The 14,190-nt window shown below is 37.3% G+C and overlaps 1 protein-coding gene across 1 annotated transcript in view; it reads left to right on the forward strand.

Moving 5' to 3' along the window:
* ABCB7 (ATP binding cassette subfamily B member 7) overlaps window positions 1–14,190 on the forward strand; it is a 149,600-nt gene that overhangs the window by 125,104 nt on the left and 10,306 nt on the right. Inside the window, exons 13-14 of the mRNA XM_060086627.1 lie at window positions 4,477–4,648; window positions 7,364–7,467. Coding sequence (XP_059942610.1) covers window positions 4,477–4,648; window positions 7,364–7,467 — 276 coding nt within the window. The remainder of the gene's footprint in view (window positions 1–4,476; window positions 4,649–7,363; window positions 7,468–14,190) is intronic.

Raw genomic sequence — 14,190 nt, forward strand, 5'->3', positions numbered from 1 at the left:
AGTGGGTCCCTTGTAGACAGCATATATACTGGTCTTGTTTTTGTATCCATTTAGTCAGTCTGTGTCTTTTGGTTGGTGCATCTAGCCATTTACATTTAAGGTAGTTATTGATATATATGTTCCTATTACCATTTACTTAATTGTTTCAGGTTTGTTTTTGTAGGTCTTTTTCTTCTCTTGTGTTTCCTGCCTGGAGACGTTCCTTTGCATTTGTTGTAAAGCTGGTTTGGTGGTTCTGTGTTTTCTTAGCTTTTGCTTCTGTGAATGTTTTAATTTCTCCTTTGAATCTGAATGAGATCCTTGCTGGGTAGAGTAATCTTGGTTGTAGGTTTTTCCCTTTCATGACTTTAAATGTGTCCCGCCACTCCTTTCTGACTTGCAGAGTTTCTGCTGAAAGATCAGCTGTTAACCTTATGGGTGTTCCCTTGTATGTTATTTGTTGCTTTTCCCTTGTTGCTTTTAATAGTTTTTCTTTGTATTTAATTTTTGATAGTGTGATTAATATGTGTCTTGGAGTGTTTCTCCTTGGATTTATGCTGTGTGGGACTCTGTGCAATTCCTGGACTTGATTGACTACTTCCTTTCCCATATTTCAGAAGTTTTCAACTGTAATCTCTTCAAATATTTTCTCAGTCCCTATTTTTTCTCTTCTTCTTCTGGGATCCCTATAATTTGAATGTTCGTGCATTCAGTGTTGTCCCAGAGGTCTCTGAGACTGTCCTTAATTCTTCTCATTCTTTTTTCTTTATTCTGCTCTGCAGCAGTTATTTCCACTGATTTATCTTCCAGGTCACTTATCTGTTCTTCTGCCTCAGTTATTCTGCTATTGATTCCTTCTAGAGAATTTTTTTATTTCATTTATTGTGATGTTCATCATTGTTGTTTGCTCTTTAGTTCTTCTAGGTACTTGTTAAATGTTTCTTGTATTTTCTCCATTGTATTTCGAAGTTTTTTGATTATCTTTACCATCATTACTCTGAATTCTTTTTCAGATAGAGTGCCTATTTCCTATTCATTTCTTTGGCCTCTTGGGTTTTTACCTTGCTCCTTCATCTGCTGTGTACTTCTCTGTCTTCTCATTTCCTTAACTTACTATGTTTGGGGTCTCCTTTTTGAAGGCTGCATGTTTGTAGTTCCCGTTTTTTTTGTTGTCTGCCCCCATTGGTTGGTTCAGTGAGTTGTGTAGGCTTCCTGGTTGAAGGAACTGTTGCCTGTGTTCTGTTGGATGATGCTGGATCTTTCTAGTGGGAAGGACCGCATCCAGTGGTGTGTTTTAGGGGTTTTTGAACTTATTTTGATTTTAGGCAGCCTCTGTGCTAATGGATGGGGTTGTGTTCCTGTCTTGCTAGTTGATTGGCCTAGGGTGTCCAGCACTGTAGCTTGCTGGTCTTTGAATGGAGCTGAGTCTTAGAGTTGAGATGGAGATCTCTGGGAGAGCTTTTGCGGTTTGATAGTACGTGGAGCTGTGAGGTCACTGGTGGACAACTGTCTTGAACTTGGCTCTCCTACCTCAGAGGGTCAGGCCTGACACCCAGCTGGAGCACGAAGACCCTGTCAGCCAAACAGCTCAGAAGAAAAGGGAGGGGAAAAAAGAAACAAAGATAAAATAAACTTATTAAAATAAAAAATTTATAAAGTATTAAATATAAAGAAATAAAAAAGTAATAAAAAGAAAAAGAAACAAGAGAGCAACCAAACCCAAAAACAAATCCACCAATGATAACAAGTGCGAAAAACTATACTAAAAACAAAACAAAACAAAACAAAAAAAAACGGACAGGCAGAACCCTAGAACAAATTGTAAAAGCCAAGCTGTCCAGACCAAATCACACAAAGAAGCATACACATACAGAGCTATAAAAAGAGAAAAAGGAAATTTAAATATATATATATATATATATATATAAAAGGAAGACAGCAACCAAATCAATAAACAACTCTACAAATAATAGTACGCTCTAAAAACTAAACTAAGATAAAGATAAAACCAGATACAAATTAGATGCAGAAAGCAAAGCCCAGTCTACAGTTGCTCTCAAATTCCACCACCTCAGTTTTGGGATAATTCGTTGTTTATTTAGGTATTCCACAGATGCAGCGTACATCAAGTTGATTGTGGAGATTTAATCTGCTACTTCTGAGGCTGCTGGTAGAAATTTCCCTGTCTCTTCTTTGTTCGCACAGCTCCTGGCACTCAGCTTTGGATTTGGCCCCTCCTCTGCGTGTAGGTCTCCTGAGGGCACCTGTTTCCCGCCCAGACAGGACGGGGTTAAAGTAGTAGCATGATAGGGGGTTCTGGATCACTCAGGCTGGGGCGAGGGAGGGGTATGCAATGCGTGGTGAGCCTGCAGTGGCAGAGGCCAGCGTGTCGTTGCAACAGCCTGAGGCGTGCCGTGTGTTCTCCTGGGTAAGTTGTCCCTGGATCTCGGGACCCTGGCAGTGGTGGGCTGCACGGGCTCCTGGGAAGTGTGGATAGTGACCTGTGCTTGCACACTGGCTTCTCGGTGGCTGCAGCAGCAACGTTAGCATCTCATGCCCATCTCTGGGGTCCGTGCTTATAGCCACGGCTCATGCCCGTCTCTGGAGCTTGTTTAGGTGGTGCTCTGAATCCCCTCTCCTCATGCACCCTGAAACAATGGTCTCTTGCCTCTTAGGCAGTTCCAGACTTTTTCCCAGACTCCCTCCTGGCTAGCTATGGCGCACTATCCCCCTTCAGGCTGTGTTCACACAGCCAACCCCAGTCATGTCCCTGGGATCTGACCTCCGAAGCCTGAGCCTCAGCTCCCAGCCCCCACCACTCCGGTGGGTGAGCAGACAAGCCTCTCAGGCTGGTGAGTGCTGGTTGGCACTGATCCTCTGTGCCGGAATCTCTCCGCTTTGCCCTCTGCATCCCAGTTGATGCGCTCTCCTCTGTGGCTCTGAAGCTTCCCTCCCCCTCCCACCCCCCATCTCTGCCAGTGAAGGGGTTTCCTAGTGTGTGGAAACATTTCCTCCTTCACCTTTCCCTCCCAGAGGTGCAGGTCCCGTCCCTATTCTCTTGTCTCTGTTTTTTCTTTTTCCCTACCCAGGTATGTGGGGAGTTTCTTGCCTTTGGGGAAGTCTGAGATCTTTTGCCTGTGTTCAGTACGTGTTGTGTAGGAGTTGTTCCACATGTAGATGTAGTTTTGATGTATTTGTGGGGCGAAGGTGATCTCCACATCTTACTCCTCTGCTGTCTTCTCAATGCCCCATATTTTGTATTTTCAACATTTCCAGTTAGCATTTGTTTGTTAACTTCTTTTCTAAATGTAAAATATTTTAAAATAAGTATTTTCTGAAGTTCTACTTAAAGTTTAAGTAGAACTTTAAACTCATTACTTTTAACTACCATTTCAATACAAGAAAATTTTATATTAGTAATAGGTATAAAAATTATTAAAGTGATTTGAAATAATATCTGTAACTCTAGGGCTGATTGTGATGTTAAAGAAGATCTTAATTAATTGAGGGTACTGGTTAATGTTAATGAATGGAATCATTTTATTTCATCTTACTGTTACCTTCCATCTGTTGGATACTGAAAGAAAAGTGGGAGGTGGATGCTCATTTTAAGTAATTTAGCTTTAGTGTGCCATGTCAGAATAAGTTGAAATATCAAATGAATGCTTGCAGTGAACTTTCTCAAAAATCTATAGCGCATCAATTCTTTGTTTTCTGTGTTTTAAGTCCAATTTAAAAGCTTCTGAGAAACATATAAAAACATATTCGGCTTCATTAGTAATTAGGGAAATACTAATTTAAACAAAAAGCACATTTTACCCTTAAAAGTAGCAACAATTAAAACTTATTAATATCCAGCATTGTTGAGGATATGGAGACCTGGCACCCTGGTACACTTTTGGTTGGTGTATATGCTGTTGGAGCGTTTTTGGAAAATAGTTGGGCAATTTCTATCAAAGGATAAACATATGCTTACCTTTTAACTCATCAGTGTGCTTCTGGGAATCCTTCTTACAGAAATGCATGGATGTACATAAGTCATATATACAATGATATTTTATTTCAACATTGTTTATAGTAGCAAAAGTTTTAATTAATATCCATCAGTAGAGGAATGGATAAGATAAATATGATATATTCTTAGTATCACACAACTGTTGCAAAGAATGAGGTAGGTTTCTGTTACTGACATGAACAATCTCCAGGTTGTGTTAAGTGAAAAAAGCAACTTACAAATGAATAAATATAGTATGGCCCCACTTCTGTTGGAAAAAAAAGTGTTTGTTTAGGCACATAAATGCATCAGAAGAAGTCTAGGATTATAACACAACAAATTGTTCATGGTGATTAGCTCTGGGAAAGGAAATGGAACAGGCATGAGGGGGTGATAAAAGGAGTTACAATGTTTTACGTTTTATGCCTTTATGTCTTTACTATTCTTTGAATTGTTAAATATGAACATGTATGTCTATGTGTGTATATATAAATTTGCTCCAGGATGCTGTCCTCTTCCATAATACCATTTACTACAACCTCTTATATGGAAACATCAATGCTTCACCAGAGGAAGTATATGCAGTGGCAAAATTAGCTGGACTCCATGATGCAATTCTTCGAATGCCACATGGATATGACACCCAAGTAGGGGAACGAGGACTCAAGCTTTCAGGTAATCAAAGATTTTAGACCTGGCCCCCACTTATATACTCCCTTCACACTTTAATTTGTCAGGGCCATTTATTAGAAAATGTAATGACAGAGTACAAACATAGTGCTCATCCAGTCTCTTTTGACAAATTCCCGTTTCCTGCCTGTCACTTTAAACAATTCAACTTGCTAGAAGTAACTGTTCTCAAATCATGCAAGTCTCTTTTTTTCACTTGCAGCTGCAAACACTGTAAGTGCCTAATAGTAAGTTACTGATACATGTTGAGATCAGTGTTAACTTATTATCCATAATCTTAATATTAAAGGAAAGCCAAGGTCATTATTCACATGGGAAATAAGTAAGAGTAGGGACAAGAAATTTGATAGTAAATAGTGTACCTCCTCATAATTTCCTAGATCATTATGGGATGTTTTCAATACTTTAGACCTCCTTATACTTCCTTACAGCCAACTTCATTTTCATGTCTTTGTTGGTTCAGTGGCCAAGTAAATTTTAGGGCTTGCACATTTTAACTTAAGTGTTTAATTATGAGATGATTACTGTGTTTAATAGTGGATCATCCTAAAATGACTGAATTTTTTTGAGGATCCATAAAAATGTTTCTTTGCCCTAAATTATTTGAATTCTAAAAGTATAATGATATCTAATGCCTGAAAGTATTAATATAACTCATATAAACATACTGCATCCTGTACATTTACTCTTCATTCTAGTTTAGTTTGGGGAGAAAATGTATAGATTAGGGATGAGGGTAAGGGAAAAGAGAATGAAGAATACTCCACATGAATTTTAATGAATCCCTGTTCCTCTTCATTGTAAGCTGGCTTCAGTTATTCACAACATTGATTAGGTACATGCTATGTGCAAGCAGCTGTGCTAAGTGATTTGAGAGTTAAAAAGATGAAGCATCAAGGGACGTACTCTCAAGGAATTTGCAGTCTATTAGAAAGTTTTGATCTAGGTTTAGAAAATACAAAGCAAAGATTATTTTCAAGTTTAGGGGCCTTGTAGTAGCTATTTAGTCATTACCTGATAGTATAAGATGCCTGCTTCATTCCAGTCCACCTTTATACTTTACCATTGCTCTTCATAGGACTTTCCAATTAACTAGCCCACACCCCAGATTATTTATCCATTGGGCTAATTCTAGAGATACCCAATTTGTCACGTAATACAGACTAGCCATCTCAGACATGACTTTGCTTCAGTTAGCTATGCTGCATCCCATTTTTCAATCATTTTGTTCCTCTCTGCATGCCTCTGGGGGTAGGAATGTTTAACAAAATTTTATTCTTACCTAATACCCATTGCCTTACAACCAGGCCTCTCAAAATGAGCAATATATTATTTAGCACCTATGCAAATAATTTCAGTAGAGAACAAACAAATGTTTCTTTTCCAAATTCTATTGAATAGAATTGAAACTGGGTTGGTTTCCACTTGAAATTTGGGAAACATGTGAAAACTAGTTCTTCCTCTGAGTATCTAGTTCTTTTAGGAGCTTTCTGCTGCTGAGTTGCTAGGTGGGTAAGCAGATTGTTCTGGCATACTGCCTGTCTTGACAGGAGAATTTTGAACTTACAAAATGAGGAAGAGTGTGGATAGTATGAATATAAACGTATTCACTAATATTAGACATAAGGAGCCCCTCTTACAGGTTGAAGATAATAATTGAAGAACAGATAAAAGTGAACTAATACTTGTGAACCAGATAATCAACAGGTAGAGCTTGTTTTCTGAAGAGGTTACTGATGCTAAAAAGTACAAGTTTTTTCAGACATTGATAAATTAATGGATAATGAACAAGAAAAGAAGCCAAAAGGGACATATTCAGCAAAGCACCATCTTTTGTACTTCCAACCATAGTTTTATGTAAGATTGATGGCCTTAGACCTGCAGGAGTCCCAGTGGAGAAAGAAAGATTGCTTTCTTTTCTCTAGAATAAATTTAAGAATAATTATGGGTTTGTACATTGTGAAAGGAAGAGCATTGGACTGGGAATTAGTCGAGGGTAATTAGTCTGTTCTAGCAGATTTTGCTAGAACTTGCCTGTGACCTTGAGCAAATTACTTAACCTTCCTGGGCTTCTGTTTCCTTTCTGTTTTAAAATTCTGCTATGCTAGAGTCCTATAACAAATAACTAAGGTGAAATAAGAGGTCCTAGTTTGTAGCCTTAACTTTGAAGAGTGCTGTGAAAATAATAGCTTTCTGTCAAAAAAAAAAGTCTTTAAGAATACTGGCTGAATGGTACTTTTTTATGTTAAGAAATAAATGTAGTTATTCATAGTTTCATGTCTTCAAGTTTTCAGGCTTCAGATATTGAATTTGGTTTTGGCTTTGTTGATTCTCTAATATTGAAATTTTTCTATCTGAGGTTGCTGTTCATTGGGAAGTAATATAAAGTACATATAAAGTAACATGTCATGAGCATATTTCTGGTGAGGGAGGTAATTCTGGAATCAAAGTTGTCACCTCCCCTCCTTGTTCTTTTCGCCTGCCATAAAGTCAGAATTCAGAGTCACATTTATGTTCCAGGGAATATAGTTTGCCAAAGAATATTATATATGAACATAAACTCTTATAGATGAGTAAAATGATCAGTAATCAGTAAAGATAAATGTTGAAGGTATTATTTGGTGGTTGTAATTAATGGAAATACTAGAAATATAAAATGTGTATGTTATGCTCTCTTAAACTAAAACTTTTCTTTACTAGGAGGAGAAAAGCAAAGAGTAGCAATTGCAAGAGCCATTTTGAAGGACCCCCCAGTCATTCTCTATGATGAAGCTACTTCATCGTTAGATTCAATTACTGAAGAGGTAAATGATGGTGAAAACATAAAACTCTTTAATTCAAATTGCTTAACTTTTTTCCTTGGAAGTTTCAGTAAAATAGCTACGTTCTTTCATATTTTGAATGAGCTTCAATAGAAGGTTCTGTAGAGCCAAATACCTAGCCCTTTTTCCCAATGTAGGAAGTGTTGATAGTAAGAATGCCAGGTTGCATTATATTATCACACTGTTAAGTCCATTTGCAAATATATCTCTTTTTGAAACTGTGTGTGACACGTTATGCTCTTGTTGTATTACCTTTTCATCTTGCAAAGCTGTGGGAATCAACTAGCCTGCTGACAAAGGAAGTTTTTAGTCTTTCTGATTTTTGCCACTTAACATTAATTAAAATAGGTCTTATAAATGATTGTGACACGGTACACACCAGAAAGCCTTTCACTTATCATGGAGCAACTCACTAAGATGCAAATTAGGCACACACAGCCTGCGGTTCTGGTATCAGTTTATATTCATTTCATAACAAGTATTGTGAAGCACCAAGATGTTGTGACACTGACGTCATGGTACTACCCAGCAACTACATTAAACATCATAACATCTTTGTATTAGATACCAAAGTCTTAACAGCAATCATAATTTCATGAATGAATCCCCTTAATCTAAAACTGAAGATAGGCTGATGTAATTTGTCAGTTGCCTCCATTCACCTACGTTTTACTTGAATATATAGTAAAACCCTGTTGAAGGATAGACCTAATTTCAGCTTTAGAGCATATATGACATATTTGCATATGGAGTTAAGTTTCAGGGCACATTACTTGATCTGCCATATGTTTAAAACAGCTTAATTTCTAAGTCAGTTGTTTAGCATGAGGATTTGTTATATTTATTTAGAAAATTTTTATTTTATTTATTTTTCATGAAAAGGCATTTTATTTTAAATATAGCACTGTGTACATGTCAATCCCAAACTCCCAATCTGTCCCTCCTCCCACCCTGCCCCCATGATAACCATAAGTTCATTCTCTAAGTCTGTGAGTCTATTTCTGTCTTGTAAATAAGTTCATTTGTATCATTTTTTTCATATTCCACATATAAGCAATATCATATGATATTTGTCTTTTTCTGTCTGACTTAACTTCACTTAGTATGAAGTATAATCTCCAGGTCCATCCATGCTGCTGCAAATGGCATTATTTCAGTCTTTTTAATGGCTGAGTAATATTGCATTGGACATATATACCACATCTTCTTTATCCATTCATCTGTTGATGGACACTTAGGTTGCTTTCATGTCTTGGCTATTGTAAACAGTGCAGCAGTGAACAGTGGGGTGCATGTATCCTTTCAAAATGGTTTTTTCCAAATATATGCCCAAGAGTGAGATTGCTGAATCATAGGGTAGCTCTATTTTTAGTTTTTTAAGGAACCTCCATACTGTTCTCCATAGTGGCCATACTATTTTACATTCCCATCAACAGTGTAAGAGGGTTCCCTTTTCTCCACACCCTATCTAGCATTTATTGTTTGAAGATTTTTTGATGATGGCCATTCTGACTGGTATGAGGTGATATCTCATTATAGTTTTGATTTGCACTTCTCTAATAATTAGTGATGTTGAGCGTCTTTTCATGGGCCTCCTGGCCATCTGTATGTCTTTGGAGAAATGTCTCTTTAGGTCCTCTGTCCATTTTTTGATTAGGTTGTTTGTTTTTTCAATATTGAACTGCATGAGCTGTTTGTAAATTTTGGAGACTAATACCTTGTCTGCAAATATTTTCTCTCAGTCTGTGGGTTGTCTTTTCAGTTTGTTTATGGTTTCCTTTGCTGTGCAAAAGCTTTTGAGTTTTATTAGGTCCCACTTGTTTATTTTTGTTTGTATTTCCATTACCCTGTGAGACAGATTGAAAAAGATATTACTGTGATTTATGTCAAAGGGTGTTCTGCCTATGTTTTCCTCTAAGAGTTTTATAGTATCCGTTCGTACATTTAGGTCTTTAATCCATTTTGAATTTATTTTTGTGCATGGTATTAAAGAATGTTCTAATTTCATTTTTTTTTACATGTAGCTGTCCAGTTTTCCTAGCACCATTTATTGAAGAGACTGTCTTTCCACCATTTTATAGTCTTGCCTCCTTTGTGGTAGATTATTGACCATAGGTGCATGGGTTTATATCTGGGCTTTCTATCCTTTTGATCTATATTTCTGTTTTTGTGCCAGTACCATACTGTTTTGATGAGTGTAGCTTTGTACTATAGTCTGAAGTCAGGGAGCCTTGATTCCTCCAGCTCCATTTTTCTTTCTTAAGTTTGCTGTAGCTATTTAGGGTCTTTTGTGGCACTGTACAAATTTTAAGATTTTTTGGTTCTAGTTCTGTGAAAATGCCATTGATAATTAGATAGGCATTGCATCAAAGCTGTAGATTACCTTGTGTAGTATAGTCATTTTGACAATATTGATTCTTCCAATTCAAGAACATAGTAGATCTTTTTTGAAAATATTTATTTATTTATTTAAGCTGCACCAGGACTTAGTTGCAGCAAGTGGGACCTTCATTACAGCATGTGGGATCTTCAGTTGTGGCATGCGGACTTCTTAGGTGCGGCATGCAGACACTTAGTTATGGCATGCAGGATCTAGTTCCCGACCACGGATTGAGCCTAGGCCCCCTGCATTGGGAGCATGGAGTGTTACCCACTGGACCACCAGAGAAGTCCCAACATGGTAGATCTTTCCATCTGTGTCATCTCTGATTTCTTTCACTAGCATCTTAGAGTTTTCAGAGTACAGGTCTTTTGACTCCTTAGGTAGGTATATCCCTAGGTATTTTATTCTTGTTGATGTGATGGTAAATGGGATTGTTTCTTTAATTTCTCTTTCTGATCTTTCACTGTTGGTGTATAGAAATGCAACAGATTTCTGTGTATTAATTTTGTATCCTGCAACTTTACCAAATTCATTGATGAGCTCTAGCAGTTTTCTGGTAGCATCTTTAGGATTTTCTCTGTATAGTATCATGTCATCTGCAAACGGTGACAGTTTTACTTCTTCTTTTCCAATTTGGATTCCTTTTATTTCTTTTTCTTCTCTGATTGCTGTGGCTAGGACTTCCGAAACTATGTTGAATAAAAGTGGCGAGAGTGGACATCCTTATCTTGTTCCAGATCTTAAAGGAAATGCTTTCAGCTTTTCGCCATTGAGTATGATGTTAGCTGTAGTTTTGTCATATATGGCCTTTATTATGTTGAGGTAGGTTCCCTCTGTGCCCACATTCTGGAGAGTTTTTACCATAAATGGGTGTTAAGTTTTGTCAAAAACTTTCTCTGCATCTATTGAGATGATCATTTGGTTTTTATTCTTCAATTTGTTGATGTGATGTATCACACTGATTGATTTGCAGATATTGAAAAATCCTTGCATCCCTGGGATAAATCCCCCTTGATCATGGTGTATGATACTTTTAATGTATTGTTGGATTCGGTTTGATAGTATTTTGTTGAGGATTTTTGTGTCTCTGTTCATTAGTGATATTGGCCTGTAATTTTCTTTTTTCGTGGTATGTCTGTCTGGTTTTTGTATAACGGTGATGGTGGCCTCATAGAATGCATTTGGGAGTGTTCCTTCCTCTGCTATTTTTTGGAATAGTTTCAGAAGAATTGTTGTTAACTCTTTTCTAAATGTTTGATAGCATTTGCCTATGAAGACATCAGGTCCTGGACTTCTGTTTGTTGGGAGTTTTTTAATCACATTTTTCAATTTCAGTACTGGTGATTGGTCTGTTTATAGTTTCTGTTTCTTCCTTGTTCAGATTTGGGAGATTGTACCTTTCTAAGAATTGTCCATTTCTTCCAAGTTGTACATTTTATTGGCATACAGTTGATTGTAGTAGTCTCTTATGGTCCTTTGGATTTCTATGGTGTCCATTGTAACTCCTCCTTTTTCATTTCTAATTTTATTGATTTCAGCCCTCTCCCATTTTTTCATGATTAGTCTGGCTAAAGGTTTGTCAATTTTGTTTGGCTTTTCAAAGAACCAGCTTTTAGTTTCATTGATCTTTTCTGTTGTTTCCTTCATTTCTATTTCATTTATTTTTGCTCTTTATGATTTCTTTCTTTTGCTAACTTTGGGTTTTGTTTGTTCTCTTTTCTCTGGTTGCTTTAGGTGTAAATTTAGGTTGTTTATTTGTGATTTTTCTTGTTTCCTGAGGGAAGATTTTATTGTTATAAACTTACTTCTTCGAACTGCTTTTACTGTGTCCCATAGGTTTGGGATCTTTGGGCTTTTGTTTTCATTTGTTTCTAGGTATTTTTTGATTTCCTCTTTTCATTTCTTCAGTGATCCATTCATTGGTTGTTTAATAGCATATTGTTTAGCCTCCACATGTTTGTATTTTTTACTTTTTTTCTTGTAGTTGATTTCTAATCTCATAGTGTGTAGTCAGAAAAGATGCTTGATATGATTTCAGTTTTCTTAAATTTACTGAGGCTCACTTTGTGGCCCAGCATGTGATCAATCCTGGAAAATGTTCCATGTGCACATGAGAAAAACGTGTATTCTGCTGCTTTTGGATGGAAGTCTCTATAAGTATCAATTAAGTCCATCTGGTCTAATGTGGCATTTAAGGCCTGTGTCTCCCTGTTGATTTTCTGTCTGGATGATCTGTCCACTGATGAAAATGGTGTGTTAAAGTCTCCCATTATTGTGTAACTATTGATTTCTCCCTTCACGGCTGTTAGTATTTGCCTTATATATTGAGGTGCTCCTATGTTGGGTGCATATATATGTACAATTGTTATATCTTCTTCTTGGATTAATCCCTTGATCATTATGTAGTGTCCTTCCCTGTCTCTTGTAACAGTCTTCATTTTAAAGTCTACTTTGTCTGATATGAGTATTGCTACTACAGCTTTCTTTTGTTTTCCATTTGTATGGAATACCTTTTTCCATCCCCTCACTTTCAGTCTGTATGTGTCCCTAGATCTGAAGTGGGTCTCTTATAGACCGCATATATAGGGATCTTGTTTTTGTATCCATTCAGCCAGTCTGTCTTCTGGTTGGAGCACTTAATCCATTTACATTTAAGGTAATTATTGATATGTGTGTTCTTATTACCTTTTTGTTAATTGTTTTGGATTTGTTTCTTTAGGTCTTTTTTCTTCCCTTCCTCTTTTGTTCTCTTGTTAATTGATGACTAACTTTAGTGTTGTATTTGGATTCCTTTTTCTTTTGTTGTGTGTGTATCTATTGTAGATTTGTGGTTTGCAGTTACCATTAGGTTTTGCTATGGTAGTCTGTATATGAGCAAGGTTGTTTTAAGTTGCTGGTCTTTTAATTTAAAATTCATTTTCAATACCCTGCATTTGTTCTCTCCTCACTAATTGCTGATTTTGATATCATATTTGTGTACAGATGATTTCCTTCCTTTACTGTATGTTTGCCTTTACCAGTGAGCTTTTCCATTCATAATTTTCCTGTTTCTAGTTGTGGCCTTTTCTTTTCCACTTAGAGAAGAATCTTTAGCATTTGTTGTAAGTCTGGTCTGGTGGTGCTGAATTCTTTAGCCTTTACTTGTCTGTAAAGCTTTATATTCTCCGTCAAATCTGAATGTGAGCCTTGCTGGGTAGAGTATTCTTGTTTGTAGATTTTTCCCTTTCATTGCTTTAAATATATTGTACAACTCCCTTCTGGCCTACAGAGTTTCTGTTGAGAAATCAGCTGATCACCTTATGGGATATGGGAGTTCCTGTGTATGTTTTTGTTGCTTTTCCCTTGTTGCTTTAATATTTTTTCTTTATCTTAAATTTTGTCAAGTTGAGTACTATTTTGTCTTGGTGTGTTCCTCCTTGGGTTTATCCTACCTGGGGGTCTCTGCACTTCCTGGGTTTGAGTGACTGTTTCCTTTCCCCTGTTAGGGAGGTTTTCAGCTATTATCTCTTCAAATACTTTCTCAGGTCCTTTCTCTCTTCTCCTTCTGGGACCCCTATAATATGAATGTTGGTGCTTTTAATGTTGTCCCAGAGGTCTCTAAGACTGTCTTCATTTCTTTTCATTCTTTTTTCTTTATTCTTTTTCATGGCAGTGATTTCCAGCATTCTGTCTTCCAGGTCAGTTATCCATTCTTCTGCCTCAGTTATTATGCTATTGATTCCTTCTAGTGTATTTTTCATTTTCAGTTATTGTATTGTTCATCTCTGTTTGTTTGTTCTTTAATTCTTCTAGGTCTTTGTTATACATTTCTTGCATCTTCTCAATCCTTGCCTCCATTCTTGTTCCAAGGTCTTGAATCATCTTCACTATCATTATTCTGAATTCTTTTTCCAGTAGATTGCCTTTCTCCACTTCATTTAGTTGTTCTTCTGGGGTTTTATCTTTTTCCTTCGTCTGGGACATATTCCTCTGCCATCTCATTTTGTCTAATTTTCTGTGATTGCAGTTTCCATTATGTAGGCTGCTGGATTGTACTTCTTGCTTCTGCTGTCTGCCCTCTAGTGGATGAGGCTGTCTAAGGGGCTTGTGCATGCTTCCTGATGGGAGAGGCTGGTCCCTGCCTACTGGGTGGAGCTGGGTCTTGTCTCTCTGGTAGGCAGGGCTGTGCTCAGGAAGATTTTTGGCAGCTTCTCTGCTAATGGGTGGAGCTGTGTTCCCACCCTGTTGGTTGCATGGCCTGAGGTGTTCCAGCACTAGTGCCTACAGGCTGTAGGGTGGGGCTAATGGCAGCCTCAGGGAGGGCTCACACCAATGAGTACTCA

This window comes from Mesoplodon densirostris, chromosome X (genome assembly GCF_025265405.1).
Source record: "Mesoplodon densirostris isolate mMesDen1 chromosome X, mMesDen1 primary haplotype, whole genome shotgun sequence".
Lineage (NCBI taxonomy): Eukaryota > Metazoa > Chordata > Mammalia > Artiodactyla > Ziphiidae > Mesoplodon > Mesoplodon densirostris.